This window comes from Ursus maritimus, assembly GCF_017311325.1.
Source record: "Ursus maritimus isolate PB19 chromosome X unlocalized genomic scaffold, ASM1731132v1 scaffold_X1, whole genome shotgun sequence".
Classification (NCBI taxonomy): domain Eukaryota; kingdom Metazoa; phylum Chordata; class Mammalia; order Carnivora; family Ursidae; genus Ursus; species Ursus maritimus.
In genome coordinates, this window is record NW_024423319.1 from 92,445,533 (window position 1) to 92,459,791 (window position 14,259).

Below are 14,259 nucleotides of genomic sequence, written 5' to 3' on the forward strand. Positions count from 1 at the left end.
ATTTTTAAAAGCCCCCCAGGTGATGCTAATGGACAGCCAAGTTTGAGAACTGCTCTATAGAAAAACATTTTCCCCATTGCTCAGGGCACTCTCTTTGAATACAGAAATAATAGTGAGGAGTACCTGTTCTTACTGTAAATACAATTTTACTCACACAGGGGAGGAAAATGCCAACCAAGGAGCAGACCTGGCTGATCCGGCATTTTTCTGGTGCGCTTAGCATTCATCGTAGAAAAGCAGGTCTTCAATGTATCTATCCAAATGTCCACAGCAACATTGTCCAATATAACACGAACCACAAGTGCCAGCCACATATGACATTGAAAATTTCATAATAGACACATCCTAAAAATAACTAGAAAGAGATGAAATCAATTTTAAGACATTTTATTTAGCCCAATATATCCAAAAATGCTATCATCTCAGCATGTAACAAAATATAAAAATTATTAATAAGATATTTTCCATTCTTCTTTGTACTAAGTCTTGGAAATCTGATGTGTCTCCCTTATACTTAGGACAAATCTCAGTTCAGACTAGGAACATTTTCAGCGCTCAGTAGTTACACCTAGCTAGAGGCTGCTAATCCTGGTCAATGCTGGTGTAGACATCGGGTGGCCACGAGCATTGGATGCCTTATCAGAGTGCTATCTAAGGAGATGACATTTTAGCATAAAGTGTATTTCCCTTTGGAAACTTGTCAACGATATCGGGGCCCGAGAACGTAATGTTTGTTTCCTCCTATAATCCCAGGTACCCCTGTCAGGTACAGATCCCACCTTGCCTTTAGTAGTTCTTTGGGACCTAGTAGAAACCTTGCTCATCCCTTCCCTTCAGAATCAGTTCTCCAGAGGAAGCAGAGAATGAATTCAGGTGGGAGAGGAATGTAAAGCAATCCCAAGGAGTTTCGAGACCTAAGAAGTGATGTCAGCGTTCAGGCAGGAGAATTAGGATCTTTTTCTCCCCTGCCCTGTAACCCATGGTACTAGAGATACGTCAGCCCGGCCGCTGAAGACCACTCTGCCTCCTTCGGCAACGCCTGGGAGCCACTCTGTAATTTAAGATGTCCAGAGCCAATTGGTCAGATTTCTGGGCCAGGATTCGCGCACATGAAATGCTTTACAGGTGACTGAGCTGTTCGGCCTTGTAATTCTAAGAGTTGAGTATTGGCAGTGAGAGGAAATACACGGCCTGCGGTTAAACATTGCAGCTACTTAAAACGTTTCTACTGTGGGGAGAAGGATCTTTCCAGATGTGTCAGAGCAGCTAACTAGAGTTCCGCATCAGGGTTGGAGGAGATAATGAAATGTCTTCCTTTCTTCTCCCGGGAAACACTGTCCTCGGGGACTTTGAAGAAAGAGGTGAATGGTCTGGGTAGAAGTTGAAGTATTTCTTGTTCCCTGGCCTGACACCATCAAATGCCATGGAACTATGACCCCTTGATCCAACTGCCTTCCGCCGCAATGCAAGCACTTAATAGTCTCCCTCCTAAAATATCAGATTGAAAAAATTTTTTTCTAATCGATCTATTTAAATAGTGGTAACCTTTTTGGTTCCAAAGAACAAAGAACCAAGACTTGATAAACCAGGTTCTAGGCTCAGGTGTGCTCTAATTCATCAGCTGGACTTCGGTATGTCCTATCTGTTTTTCCAGGAAAAGAGGAGAGTGGCCCTGAGCACGAATATTGTAGAAGAATGGGATTTCAACCCCAGAGTTCTTTCCTCTGGGACCCTCATGATTCCAGGCCAGTGACCCCCTCATGGCCCTTCAGAGCACAGCTCCAGTGCTGGGATTGTGGAGGGCATCCTGGCAGGAGCAAGTCCTCCCTACTAAGTAAGGGCTGCCGTACACGTGTTCCTGCTCCTTCGTACCAGGATATCCCAGGAAACGCCACTAGGCTTGCTTCTTCCCTCAGTCTCTGCCATCTGCCAGACCTAACCACATCTACAAATTGGGCACAATTTAGGAGCCACGAGAGTGTAGGAATTAAACACTTGGGCTTTGGCACCAGACCTCGTTGGGCTTGAACCCCAATCCCGCTAATTTCTGTGCTATCAGAGGAAAGTTCCTTTAGCTCACTAGTCTCAGCTTTCTCTTCTACAGAACGGACATAACTGTAGTAACTGCTGCATCGGAGGGTGACGAATAGAAGTGACCATGTGCACAGGACACTTAGCGTAGGCCTGGCTCATGTCAACACTATCTTCCCTTCTGCCGCTCACCTCTCTCCTATGTCCCAGCAACACAGACCTATGGCTGTTTTGCTGCTTATAAATGTCCTTTGTACTGATACCAGGCTTTTCCATGTGATGTCCCTTTTACCAGGAACATTCTTTCCAGTGCCTTCATCAGGCAAATGCCTCCTCGTGATTCAGATCTCAAGCAGGGCAGATCCAAATTTTATGGTGCCCAAAACAGATGATTTGGTCTGGGGAGAGGCTTTGAAAAACAATCAAAAAAAAGCATGAAAAAAGATTAATTTCAAATTTGGTACAACATGAAAGAACATTCAGAATGAAACAGGAATCACAGCAAATTACTTGGAGATTCAGGTCCCTTCCTTCTGTGCTCTCTTCAGACAATGTGGCAGAAATGCTTAGTAGATATGCTTTTCCATTGCTCCCTGACTTCTCCTGCCCACCCAGAACATGCTACACCTCCCAGCATTCACTGGGGGGCCTGAGGCTTAAGCTTTATAGACTTCAGGGTAAATTTACCCCTGGTCTGAGATTTTATGTCACTCTCTCTTTGTACCTCGTCTGAACCTCCAAGACCAGATCTGGACTCCTCATCTCTGCCCCTAGGACCTCCTAGGTACACCGCTATCATAACTCTGACCTCCGTGCATTGAAGTCATCAGGTTGGATATCGGTCTCTTCAAATAGACAATGAGTTCTGAAAACCAGATGAGTTTCTTGCTCACCGGTCCACACTCAGTGCCTAGGGCAGCGTCCGGCACACAGGAGCACTCCATATATGTTGCAACTAATGAATGAATATCTGGCTCTCCCCACTGAACCCCTGGGGTCCCTGATTCTCCCAAGCTGAGGAGAGGTTTTCTTCCTACTCCTTCTAGAGGCCCACAGCTCCATGATTTCAATCTTATGACACTGAGACAACCCCACTAGTAGGCACCCTCACGGAATAACCGGGTGTATTCGTCACTATTTATTCAATACATGACTTCTCCCAGAGAGCTTCTTAACCAGGGACACATAATGCAAGAGGAGATAAGTACAGGATTTTTCTTTTTGGAAAGAGGGGATAGGGAGCTTTTGCATTCTTCCCCAATTCATCAGCGTAGCTGAGTCTCGATTTTCAAAAATGTCAACGAGAACTTACACAACTGAACACCAAAAAAAAAAAAATCCAGTTAAAAAATGGGCAAGGACTGGAATAGACATTTTTCCAAAGAAGACATACACGTGGCCAACAGACACATGAAAAGATGCACAACATCACTCATCACCAGGGAAATGCAAATCAAAACCACAATGAGATACCACCTCACACCTGTCAGAATGATCAGAATCGAAAAGACAAGAAATAACAAGTGATGGTGAGGATGTGGAGGAAAAAGAACACTTGTGCACTGTTAGTGGGGCTGTAAATTGGTGCAGCCACTGGGAAAAAGAGCGTGGAGATTGCTCAGAAATTTAAAATAGAAATACCATATGACCCAGTAATTCCACTCCTGCATATTTACCCAAAGAAAATGAAAGCACTAATTCTAAAAGTTATCTGTACCCATATATATTGCAGCATTATTTACAATAGCCAAGATATGGAAGTGACCCGAGTGACCACTGATAGATGAATGGATAAAGAAGATGTGGCATATATACAATGAAATAGTACCTGGCCATAAAAAGAGTGAGATCTTGCCATTTGTGACAACATGGATGGACCTAGAGGGCATTATACCAAGTGGAATAAATTAGAGAAAGACAAATACCATATGATTTCACTTATACATGGGACCTAAAAAACAAAACAAATGAACAAGCAAGCGGAAACAGACTGTCAAATACAGAGAACAAACTGGTGGTTGCCAGAGGAGAGGCGGGTGGGGGGATGGGAGAAATAAAGGGGATTAGGAGGTACAAACATCCAGTTATAAAATCAAGTCATGTAGATGAAGAGTACAGCGCAGGGAATACAGTCAATACTATTGCACGGTGACAGATCGTGAGTAGTATTGAGCGTTGAACAGAATTGTTGAATCCATGTGTTGTAACCGTGAAACTACTATAACATTTCATGCTAATTATACTTCAATTTAAAAAGAGCCACTGCAGGTTGCCCAGCAAATGGCTATTTCCCCCACTTGCTGTTGTTAGCAGAACCCTGTTTTTATGGGTATTCGTCCTCCCAAAAGCTAATGGGTGGTGGCCCCTTTGCAAGCCTCCGGGGGTGAACGCAGAGTGCGTGCGGTGGTCTAGGAAAGCGTGGCAATTGCACTCTCCTCGCCGGAGAAAGCTTTAGAGGTGGGGATGTGACTCAAGCCCAGCCAGGAAGAAATGGGGGAAGTTCTGTTGTAGGTGCTGGGGGGCTTCTAGGAAAGTTTTTTCTCCAGAACTAATAGAGCTACCCAAAGGGAAATCCCCTTTCTACTTCTGGACTCGGTTGTGTGAATGTGAAGCCTGCGACTCAGGTTGCCGTCTTGCAATGAAGGAGGCAAGCGTGAAGGTGAAGTGACAAGTTGCAGACAGCAGAAGGGAAGCTGGAAAGCCTCTGGGGCCTGAGGCTGTTGGGCCCATTGGAATCTAGAACCACCTCTCTCCAAACTTCTTGTTAGGTCAGATATCAAAATCCTATTGTTTAAAAACCATTTTTAATCAGGTGTTCTACAAATTGTAGCTGAAGGTACCTTGATATAATTCCTAATAAGTCCAAGGAGGTGACTTGGGAGGTGAAACTGAAGAACGCACAGAAATCAGTCCATCATTGTGATGATTATTCTGCTAACATATACACCTATTAGTGCTTTGAAAGTGTAAACACATTTCACCTTGATAACATACTTTGTGTGAAGGTGGATAATTTGTGAAGGTAGAACATTCACATTACATTTTAAAACTAAAACTATTTTCTCATCTCCTGAATCAAGCTGCAAATGAGAGAAGCCAAGTGATCTGCATGTGAACAAGCTTCATTTCCAAAAGAAAAGAGCATAAGTATACTTGAGAAAATATTCCAGCAGAGCAAAACCAAACCAAACCAAACCAAACCAAAACAACAACAACAAAAAACCCCAAACAACTTTCTAGGGTAGTAATTCCCGACATTTCCAGTTACAAAGGAGGTCTTTTAAGGTCACCTCCCACAGGACAGTTGAATTTTTAATACCTGTTCATGGTAGTGGCTGGGGGGATGATGACAAAGTTACTTTAAATACAGCAACACATTTAATCAGCCCTGTGCTATCACTGCCAACAGCAGCCCCAATGGTTTGAAAATTAACCACACAAGTGTGTGCCAGACATCTCTAGTTAGCGTGCAAACATCTCTCATTAGTGTAGAGGAGGGCAATGCCTGCCCAATTCTTAAAGGTCTGCAGCCCTACGGCTGGGCACGTTGTGCTAGAAAATTCTGCCACTCCGCTTACTTACAGTCACCTTGTTACAAGAAGGTGACACCAGGAAACCATGGTCCTCTGCACGGGGTGCTGGCAGGGATGGTTTTTCAGCACCGCTCCAAAATAGGCTTTCCTAAATCCTGTTGGGTTTCTTGAGTGCTATCGCTCCTGAAAACCTGACTCATGAACTGTACAGCGTAGGTAATTAAAACAGGAAGCTGACTGATAGGAAACGAAACCAGTATGCATAATGCAGATGTCTAAGGGGGATGATATTCCCAGGGCTCGAGGAAGCAGGCTAATCAGGTTTCAATCAGGAACCCATCATTCAGAGAGAAAGAATTAATTCAGGATGGGAGGCAGGGAGGGAGCAGAAGCACAGGCAGAATCTCAAGATCTAACTGGATGAATCTGTCCTTGGGAGGAGGCAGACCGTGTCACGCTGGGGTGCAGGCTGCAGGGGAGTCCAGCTGGGAGGGTTCCGGATAGCCCGCTGCAGGAAAGTGCTGTGGCATATACCGCTATATATTCCACAGACGCTCTGGCTCCTGAAACCCCCGAAACCGACACTGCTTCTGCCCGCCCCAGCCTTATCACATCCAGAGAAACAACCATGCAAAGGGGGTGACAGGAGGAGAGGGGCATTCCCTAGGGCAGGCTTTTGCAACAGACACACCTTCTTAGCAGGGTAAGCGCCTAGCCTGATAGGGTTTGTTGTGTGCAGGGAATGACAGGATTGGGGATGTTTCTGAAATCCCAGCTCTGTATAAATCTCTGCTGCTATGAAGTGCCTTTTTCTGGGGGGAAAAAAAAAGGTTCAAAATGTCACTCGTTTAATTACAGTTTAGAGTTGACATTTCTGAGCTCTTTACCATTTGGAAAGATATGCATAGAGCATATAGTCTCCTGGAAGGGGGGCACCCAGAGGAATATGGCCCTAGAGGAATCACATATATTTCCCTCATCTCCTTCCTCATCTTTACAAACTTGGGCCTAAACACTGTAAAACAGAACTATCACGGTGGGGTGGGGGAGGGGAATAAACTACAGGCTCACATACTAAGCAGCAAAACTTGATGCCTAACATGGACACATCCCTGAAAAAATTACTCAGTTTAACAGTAAACATCCCAAATGTATGGTTTTAAGCTATTCATCAGTACTGATAACACGTCCCAGTGTTCACAGAGAAGTTAAAACTTACTCATAACTTTAAATAAAGAGACCCCCCCCCCCAGAAGAGGANNNATTCACATCACTGGGGAAGCTTTGTGAAAACAAACGAAGTGATTGGCACCATTGTTAAATGGACTGTGGACGCCAGATTAGGTAACTAGTATTGTGTCCGTGCTAAATTTCCTAACTTCGGTCATTGTACTATGCCTTTGCTCTTAGGAAACACACATTGAAGTATTTCAGAAAAAAAGGGCAAAGTTAATAGGTGGACCTAGGGACAAATATAAAGGAATCCCTTGCAGTGTTCTTGAGGCTTTTCTCTTAGTTTGAAATCATTTCAAAATGAAACATTTACAAACACCAAATAAAGTAATTTTAGGTTGACCTACTTAAACACTATACTTGTTGACATTCAGTTTTCTCAAGGGGTTGACTGAACGCCAAGAGCTCTCTTTGAAAAGATTTAACCTACAGCTAAGTCTTTCCAAATTGCAGGCCATCTTCAGAAGAAAAGGAATTACTCAATCCACATCTGTCTCACGCTCTGAAATGACCCCTTCAATAACTGATAGTTTTTCTACCGAAACTATCAATGGATAGTTTGTAAATGGATTGTCATTTACATTTGATTATTTATGTTAAGTCACCCGTTTGTATTTCTGAATCAGTATACCTTTTGTGTTTGTCTAGAAGAGATTTGTATTGCCTCTCTTTTTTTGGTATCACACACAGCAATCAACAGACAGCTGAGCAGAATCTTAGTATCCAGCAGTGCAGCTTCAACAGATGGAATAAATGCTTATAAAACAGAGAGGGTTCCATGAACTGTTGGTGTCTTGGAAGTCACGGTCCTAGCACTCTCAAATTTCCCAGCCTGCAGAAGGAATTTCCAGGTGAGGTGACAAAACCATAACTAATCACGATGAAACCATTTTCAAATTTCTGTTTTTAAAATAGTCCCTGACATCAAAAAGCCAGGAAAGGACTGTATAAGGAATGAAACACAAGGGGAAACTGAAAAATTAATTTATTATACGAAGAAACATAAACAGTATTTATTAGAGTTAATGGCTGCATAGCAGCAGCCTGCAAAAGCTCACATCCACAGTTTATTGACTGAGAAGTACTGACACAGAACACTCATAACTACAGCTCTAGTGTTCTAAGCTGGTTGCCAAGGAAATGCTGTATTTGACAATTTTAATGTTTATTTTCCCATTTACAAGACTGAAAAGATTAAACCCACATTCAATTAAAGTCTAACAAGATCAGGCATTCAACTTGTAAAGCACAACAGTCAAAAGACACTAGCTACTATGTCCTTCATGAAAGATGAAAGATACAAAAATGATAAACTCATGATCACCAAAAGCAATTTCTCAGATTTCAATGGGTTTTCTTCCTCCAAGTATCATGTGTTTGGGTGCTAATTTTTGTAAGCAACCGATGGCAAGACAAAGGGCAACTGCTGAGTTCTCTCCAAGAATAAAGACCATTTACACTTGCCCTTCCCTAAGGTCAAAGGCCAACGTATTCACTCAAGACATGCCTGTGGATGATACTGCTTGTTTCTTTTCTAACAGTAAACACATAGTAACAACCTGTTTATGGACTTGAATAACTATGCTAACAACTCCTTAAATATGCATGGCACTTTAAAATATTTTCACAGCATTTTCACATCTATTATTTAATTTGATCTTTCAACCAACAACCTTGTGAGGTAGGCCGGACAAGTATATCATCCAAATTTGGTGGGTGAAGAAACTGAGGCATACAACAATTAACTAACTTGTGGGGCTACACGGGGAGGTGCCAGTCTCTACACTGTGCTGTCTCCGGTAATGAAGAGACAAAGCCTAAATGTGTTTGATGATCTTATTTCAACATATTTTGATGAAATACTTCACCTCCATTGAGTTAAATGATCAGGATTCCGTTGGAGCAGCTGTCATGACAAGTTACGGCATGCAATTAATTAGACAAAGCACGGAGAGTTTTAAAAATTGGAATTATCAGGAAAAACACTTTAACTCTCAACACATGAGGGAATTTGCTTGTTTGCTTGTCTTTAGGGCAACCTAGCTCTGCAGTCTGAACTATCACTTTATCATTTCAGAGGTATAATATAAATAATTTTAAAACAAAAATTCTCAGAGTTCACCATGACTTAAATTTTTACCATACAGAAAAACAACCAGTGGTTTCTCTCTCTCAAAGTGAATGGACACACAGGGTCCCAGAGCAGGGATATCTGTCTATCAAGGGTTAAAAATGACAAAATGTCCAATTCAGTTAGCAAACCCCTTTGTCCTTATAAATGTGGCTTATAATTGGGTTATGGGAGCCTGACAGACCATCACTGTTAGTTTGGTTTGGGGTCATTTAAGATGCTTAGCTATCTTCTATATTAAAATGATTTAAAATACATTTGAAGGCTCAGATTTTGTAACGGTTCTTGAGACAGGCTTCCAAACCAAGGTTGGATGTATCCGTCCCTCCATCCCTGTCGAATTCCGACCACGGTTCCTGCTCAGACTCACCATGTGTAACCTGTCTCCTAACAGACTGCCTATTAGAAAATGGGTGGGTCAGAAAGTCCAGCCATCAGGGGTCCTTAGACCATCAACCCTGACTGCCCTGCAATGTCCAGCCTAGTCAGTGACAGGTCACCTATTTCCAGATATTTCATTATCAAGGTTTTTATGGTAGACATAATGGCACTAGACCCAGACATTTTTCCGAGACAACTGAGGATATGCTATACAATTCTTTAATGAAACGAATATGGTTCGAGATTAAAGGAGAAATTATACTGGAGACAGGAGAGCATAGGAGCATAAAATTGGAGATACCATTTAAAAAACTCATAATCATGCCAAATCAAAGTACATTCAGTTAAAAACAAAAATCCTCTGGTCATTTCATCTCTTTGTATAATTTAAAAGTTTCTGAAGTCAATATCTAACTTGGGAGAGGAGACCCTTTTCCTTCAAATAACGAAAAGTAAAATGCCCTATATAGTTAGGCCTGGTTGAGAGATTTCTGAGGAGTTTTCTAGAAAAACTTAACCAATGTAACTCTTGTCTAAAACTTCTCTGACAGGCAAGGAAGAAGAGGGGAAGAGAAGACTATGAGTTTTATTTTCTTCTTTGTTAAGAAGGCAAATCCTAGCAAATTCAACTAGAGAGTTCCCAGAATTGTAGGATGGGACTGAACCTTGAAGAGGTTTAAACCTACCTTCCAGCAGATTCATCTATCTTCAACCACCCCAAGAAGGTAAGATTTCTGCTTATAAAAGTCTACATCATTTTGATATTTTAACAACCCTCTCAATCTAGAATTTCTTGAACACACTGAAAGAACACAACTTTCCTAAAATTCTAGGGCTTCCATAGCCAAATTCAGAATTCAATTTTGCATCCATGGATCCTTGGAAATAAAGTTTCCAAGTCTAGACTTTCGAACCAGTCAGAGATAGCAAGCCAAGGTGGCTACAGCTGGTTATGTACAAAGAGCCCTAATGAGAGAAAGTGGAATACCTGTCTATTCAAAAAGCAAACTTGAACAGCCCTCTCTGAAAACTCTGACAGGAATGATATTGCTGATGACAAAACCGCAGTAACCTTCTATGGTCATGAGGACAGCTCTTGGATGAAAGCTATGCTCAGACAAAAAAAAAACAAAAAACAAAAAAAAAAACCAAGAGGCTACCTACACCAGCAGTTCAAAAAAACCTAGAAAACAAGAAAGGTCCTATCCGCATTCTACCTGATGGGTCTAACCAGCCCAACTCAGATATCATGGGGACCTTGTCAGTGAAAAGGCCAGTAATGCCTGGGAGAACAAGGTCAACTACAAACGGTGGTACTTTGGGTTCCCCTCCAACGCTCAGGGGTTTCCTTGGCTTCTCTCCATAGTTGCCACGTGCCCAAGAGCTCTCTAAAGGGGAGCAACTCACAAGGAGTTGGGAGCTAACTTCCCTCTCTGTTAACTGTGCAGGGCCCATCACTTGTATGAAGAACAAGGATCAACCCAGAAACCAGTATGTCTGAACGCTGAGAGACTCAGGTCCTATTAAGCAGAGCAGAGCTCATCAGTATTCAAAATCTGGCTGGGCAAAGAACTTATTTTACTACTAGAAGGTGTCTCATCTCTGTCTTCGCTTGACCTTAGATCCGTCTTGCCTGCAGACTCACGGGATTTCTGCTGCCTGCAGTCACAGCAAACACACTTCAGCCACTCTTGAAAGCCTTCAGAAACACTGGAGGAAAAGAGCTTTTTGCAAGGGTGGAAGAACTGATAGAACACAAGCATGAACAGGATGGCCGTGCAGTAGCCAATGAGCAACTGCAGGATCAACAGAGGCGCGCACACGTACATATAGATGTCGGTCTTGTAAAGATACCACATGAGCAGGAGGAAGGCGTTCTCAATGAATCTCAGCATGTAGTACACCAGGAGCCGGTACCAGTTCTGGGACTTGCTGATGAGGTCAGGGTTGTTGATTTTCAGCTGCACAGCCGACCAGCAGAACATATTGATCCCGGCATAGAGTAAGGTGAGGAAGCACAGCACAATCGTGGTGCCCACCCGACTGAGGGCCTTCTCGATGTTCTCGGGGAATGGGGAGCCACTGCACCAGAAGAGGATCCAGGGATAGAGGAAGAAGCTGAAGAAGTTGATGAGGACAACCATTACCACCCAGGCCTTCAGGACGGAGGTAAAGAGGACCAGGACAATGACTCGAGTGGCAATCTCGAAGCTCCTCCAGAGGAAGATACACACATAGGCCAGAGGCTTCACTTTGACATCGTATTCATCGTACTTGATCTTGATGGCTAGGATGTTGCAGCGCAGGGCTCCGTACACAATGGACAACAGGGATAGGACCATGAAGAGACCTGGGGAGAGGAGAGAAAGAGCACTGTCGAGTCTCACCTGCACCAAGAATCCGGCTCTCACAGACAATCTGGCGTTCCTTACCCCTCTTCCTTGGACCGCTCTCTTTTCTGTTCACAGGCTGACTTCCAGCAGTCCGTATCCGCCCACTGTGCCTCAGGGCTTTTTCTCGGGCTTCGAAAGGCTGCTGTGCCCAGGGGCGGGGGAGGCTTACGGGCCAGAGAATCCGTGTCCCTGGGAGAGCCCTCCATACCCTAGTCTAGCCCTGATAAGAGCGAGAACAGAACTACCCTGGCTCCCCGACACCTTGGGCAGCATAACTCCAAGGCGTGTGTCCTCTCCTATTTACCAGTGTTTCCTCGCAGGGCTACTTTCCAGTCACCCGTGCTGACGGCCGTCCAATCACGCACCCTCTGTTGGCCGCCTTGCCTGCCTTGTCTTAGTCCCTCCTCCCAGGCTCCTTACACCCTCCTCTAAACACAAGCACTCAAAGCCTTGTCTCGGTCTGCTTCAGGGTCAGCTCAGATTGAAACGCCTTCCTAATGCCATCTTGCTCTGTCGGAATACGTAAGGTACTTCACATGGTGTGTTCTGTTTCCTCACTTAGCTTAAAAGCTCCTGCGGAGTCAAGAATAACCAAGTCTGATGTTCTGTCTTGGTGCCTCTCCACGTATGCCAGCGGTAGGTACATAAACAGAAAGGTCTCGATAACAAATAGCTCACCGCGTTCCTCTATATCTGCGTGACCTTTGCAACTTGTATCCCAACTACGGAACGCTCCCTTTCCTTTACTCTTAGTTACACTTAAGCCGATACTGCGCACTGCTGAAGAAACGAGAACCTCACCATTAATGACAATCCTGTCTTGGGCTGAAAGGCCTTAGTGTTTCAAGAAGTCTCAACTCGAGCTGCTTATTTCTTAAAATGACCTATGGTTAATGGGTTTATTCAATTTATACCAAGCAGAAGTTTGGCGTGGGGGAGGGACAAGATACGGCTCATTTAAAATGGGACATGGTGGGGCGCCTGGGTGGCTCAGTCGGTGAAGCGTCTGCCTTTGGCTCAGGTCATGATTTCAGGGTCCTGGGCTGGGGATGATTTGGGCTCTCTGCTCAGCGGGGAGTCTGTTTCTCCGTCTCACCCTCCCTCTGTTCTCTCTCTGTCTCTCTCAAATAAATAATAAAATCTCAAAAAAAAATAATAAATGGGACATGGTACCGTGTACGAGAGCACAACACTGTGGCTGTGAGCTACTATCTCAGAAATGTGCCGCCAAGCCATGAATACAAGCTGTGTGGTCGAAACTGAAATACAATCCCTTACAACAGGCCGGCACCACCTCCAAATACTGGAGCAAGGAGAGACTGGAGGCAGGGCTTGGGGTTAGGAACCAAGAGTCTGGCTCTGGTTTTAGTCTTATCCCACCAGGCCACACTAGGGAAATGGTGATCTCTTTGGGTTCTCTTTTCTCACCCATAAAACTGAGACGTTAATACCTTCCATGTCTGCTTCATAAGGTGCAATGTCCATATAACATAATTGTTGCTACCGAAATGTATGACTTAAAATGCATGGGAATAAAGGGTTTTTTCCTTATTTAAGTTCTAAATCAATCAATGGAAAAACATCTATATTTGGTGGACATAAAAGCTCTGAAGCCTTGGTACTTATTTGCCCGGGGAAAGCTCAACTTTACTCAAAGCATCGACTTTTTTTTATAGTCTTTTGGCACGGATTTAAATCATCAAATTCATTCACTGGAAAGACTGTCATCTACTGATCGAATTTAAAAGATAGAAACACTATCACGGGAGTAGACTGGGCAGCAACTGGACTGAATTATTTTTCCTGAGAGGCTAACGCAGTGGAGCGTTGCAAAGCAGTACATATCAGTGATGTATTTTTATATGCTTTATATATTTTCTATTTTTACAAATTTCTACACCCTAAGGATCTAACATTGAATCTTTTTCTTTTAGTCCTTCTGTTTTCTCCCCACTATAAGAAAAATACTTCATATGCAGAAGATGAGCTAAGCATAAGTAATTAAAATGTCAATTGTGTATTCATACACATACAATATTTATATTGTTATATTTTTGGTACTTCAAATTATTTATTACTTTCAACAGTGCAATGACCCAAACGATTTTTTAAGCATTTACCCATTTTTCTCTTGTTAGATCAATTATTTCCAAATTGCATTTATTTCTCTACGAAGAGAATGAGCCAATGATTACCCAGTTGATGCCCCCTGAAGCCTTCTGAGAATGCGAAAAAATTGTCATAAAATCACTGACTTCAATCGTCACTCCCACTGTTGGGTGCTCACTGCAAAATGTCACAGATAGAAAGAGGTCCAAGAAGAGAGATGCACTTGGAAGATGAGAAGCTTGTTCAAAATGCTTGGAACGCACATTTCTACCTCTTGAATTAAGCTGTTACCTGATGAATGGCTAGGCTGACGCTCATGCAAATACCTACTTATTCAGACTTAAATGGAAAAAAGTTCGCTGATGCCACTTCCCAACCTTATCTTCCCACAGTCAACACAAAATGGGATCTGTTGGCAGTCCTGCCCATTTAAGTGGCACGTCATAGA

General features: G+C 43.2%; 1 protein-coding gene across 1 annotated transcript in view; it reads right to left on the minus strand.

Annotated features, from left to right (window-relative positions):
- Window positions 1-7,765: 7,765 nt before the first annotated feature.
- Window positions 7,766-14,259, minus strand: part of XK (X-linked Kx blood group) — a 43,858-nt gene continuing 37,364 nt past the window's right edge. The window contains exon 3 of the mRNA XM_040633058.1: window positions 7,766-11,659. Coding sequence (XP_040488992.1) covers window positions 10,833-11,659 — 827 coding nt within the window. The 3' untranslated portion in view covers window positions 7,766-10,832. The remainder of the gene's footprint in view (window positions 11,660-14,259) is intronic.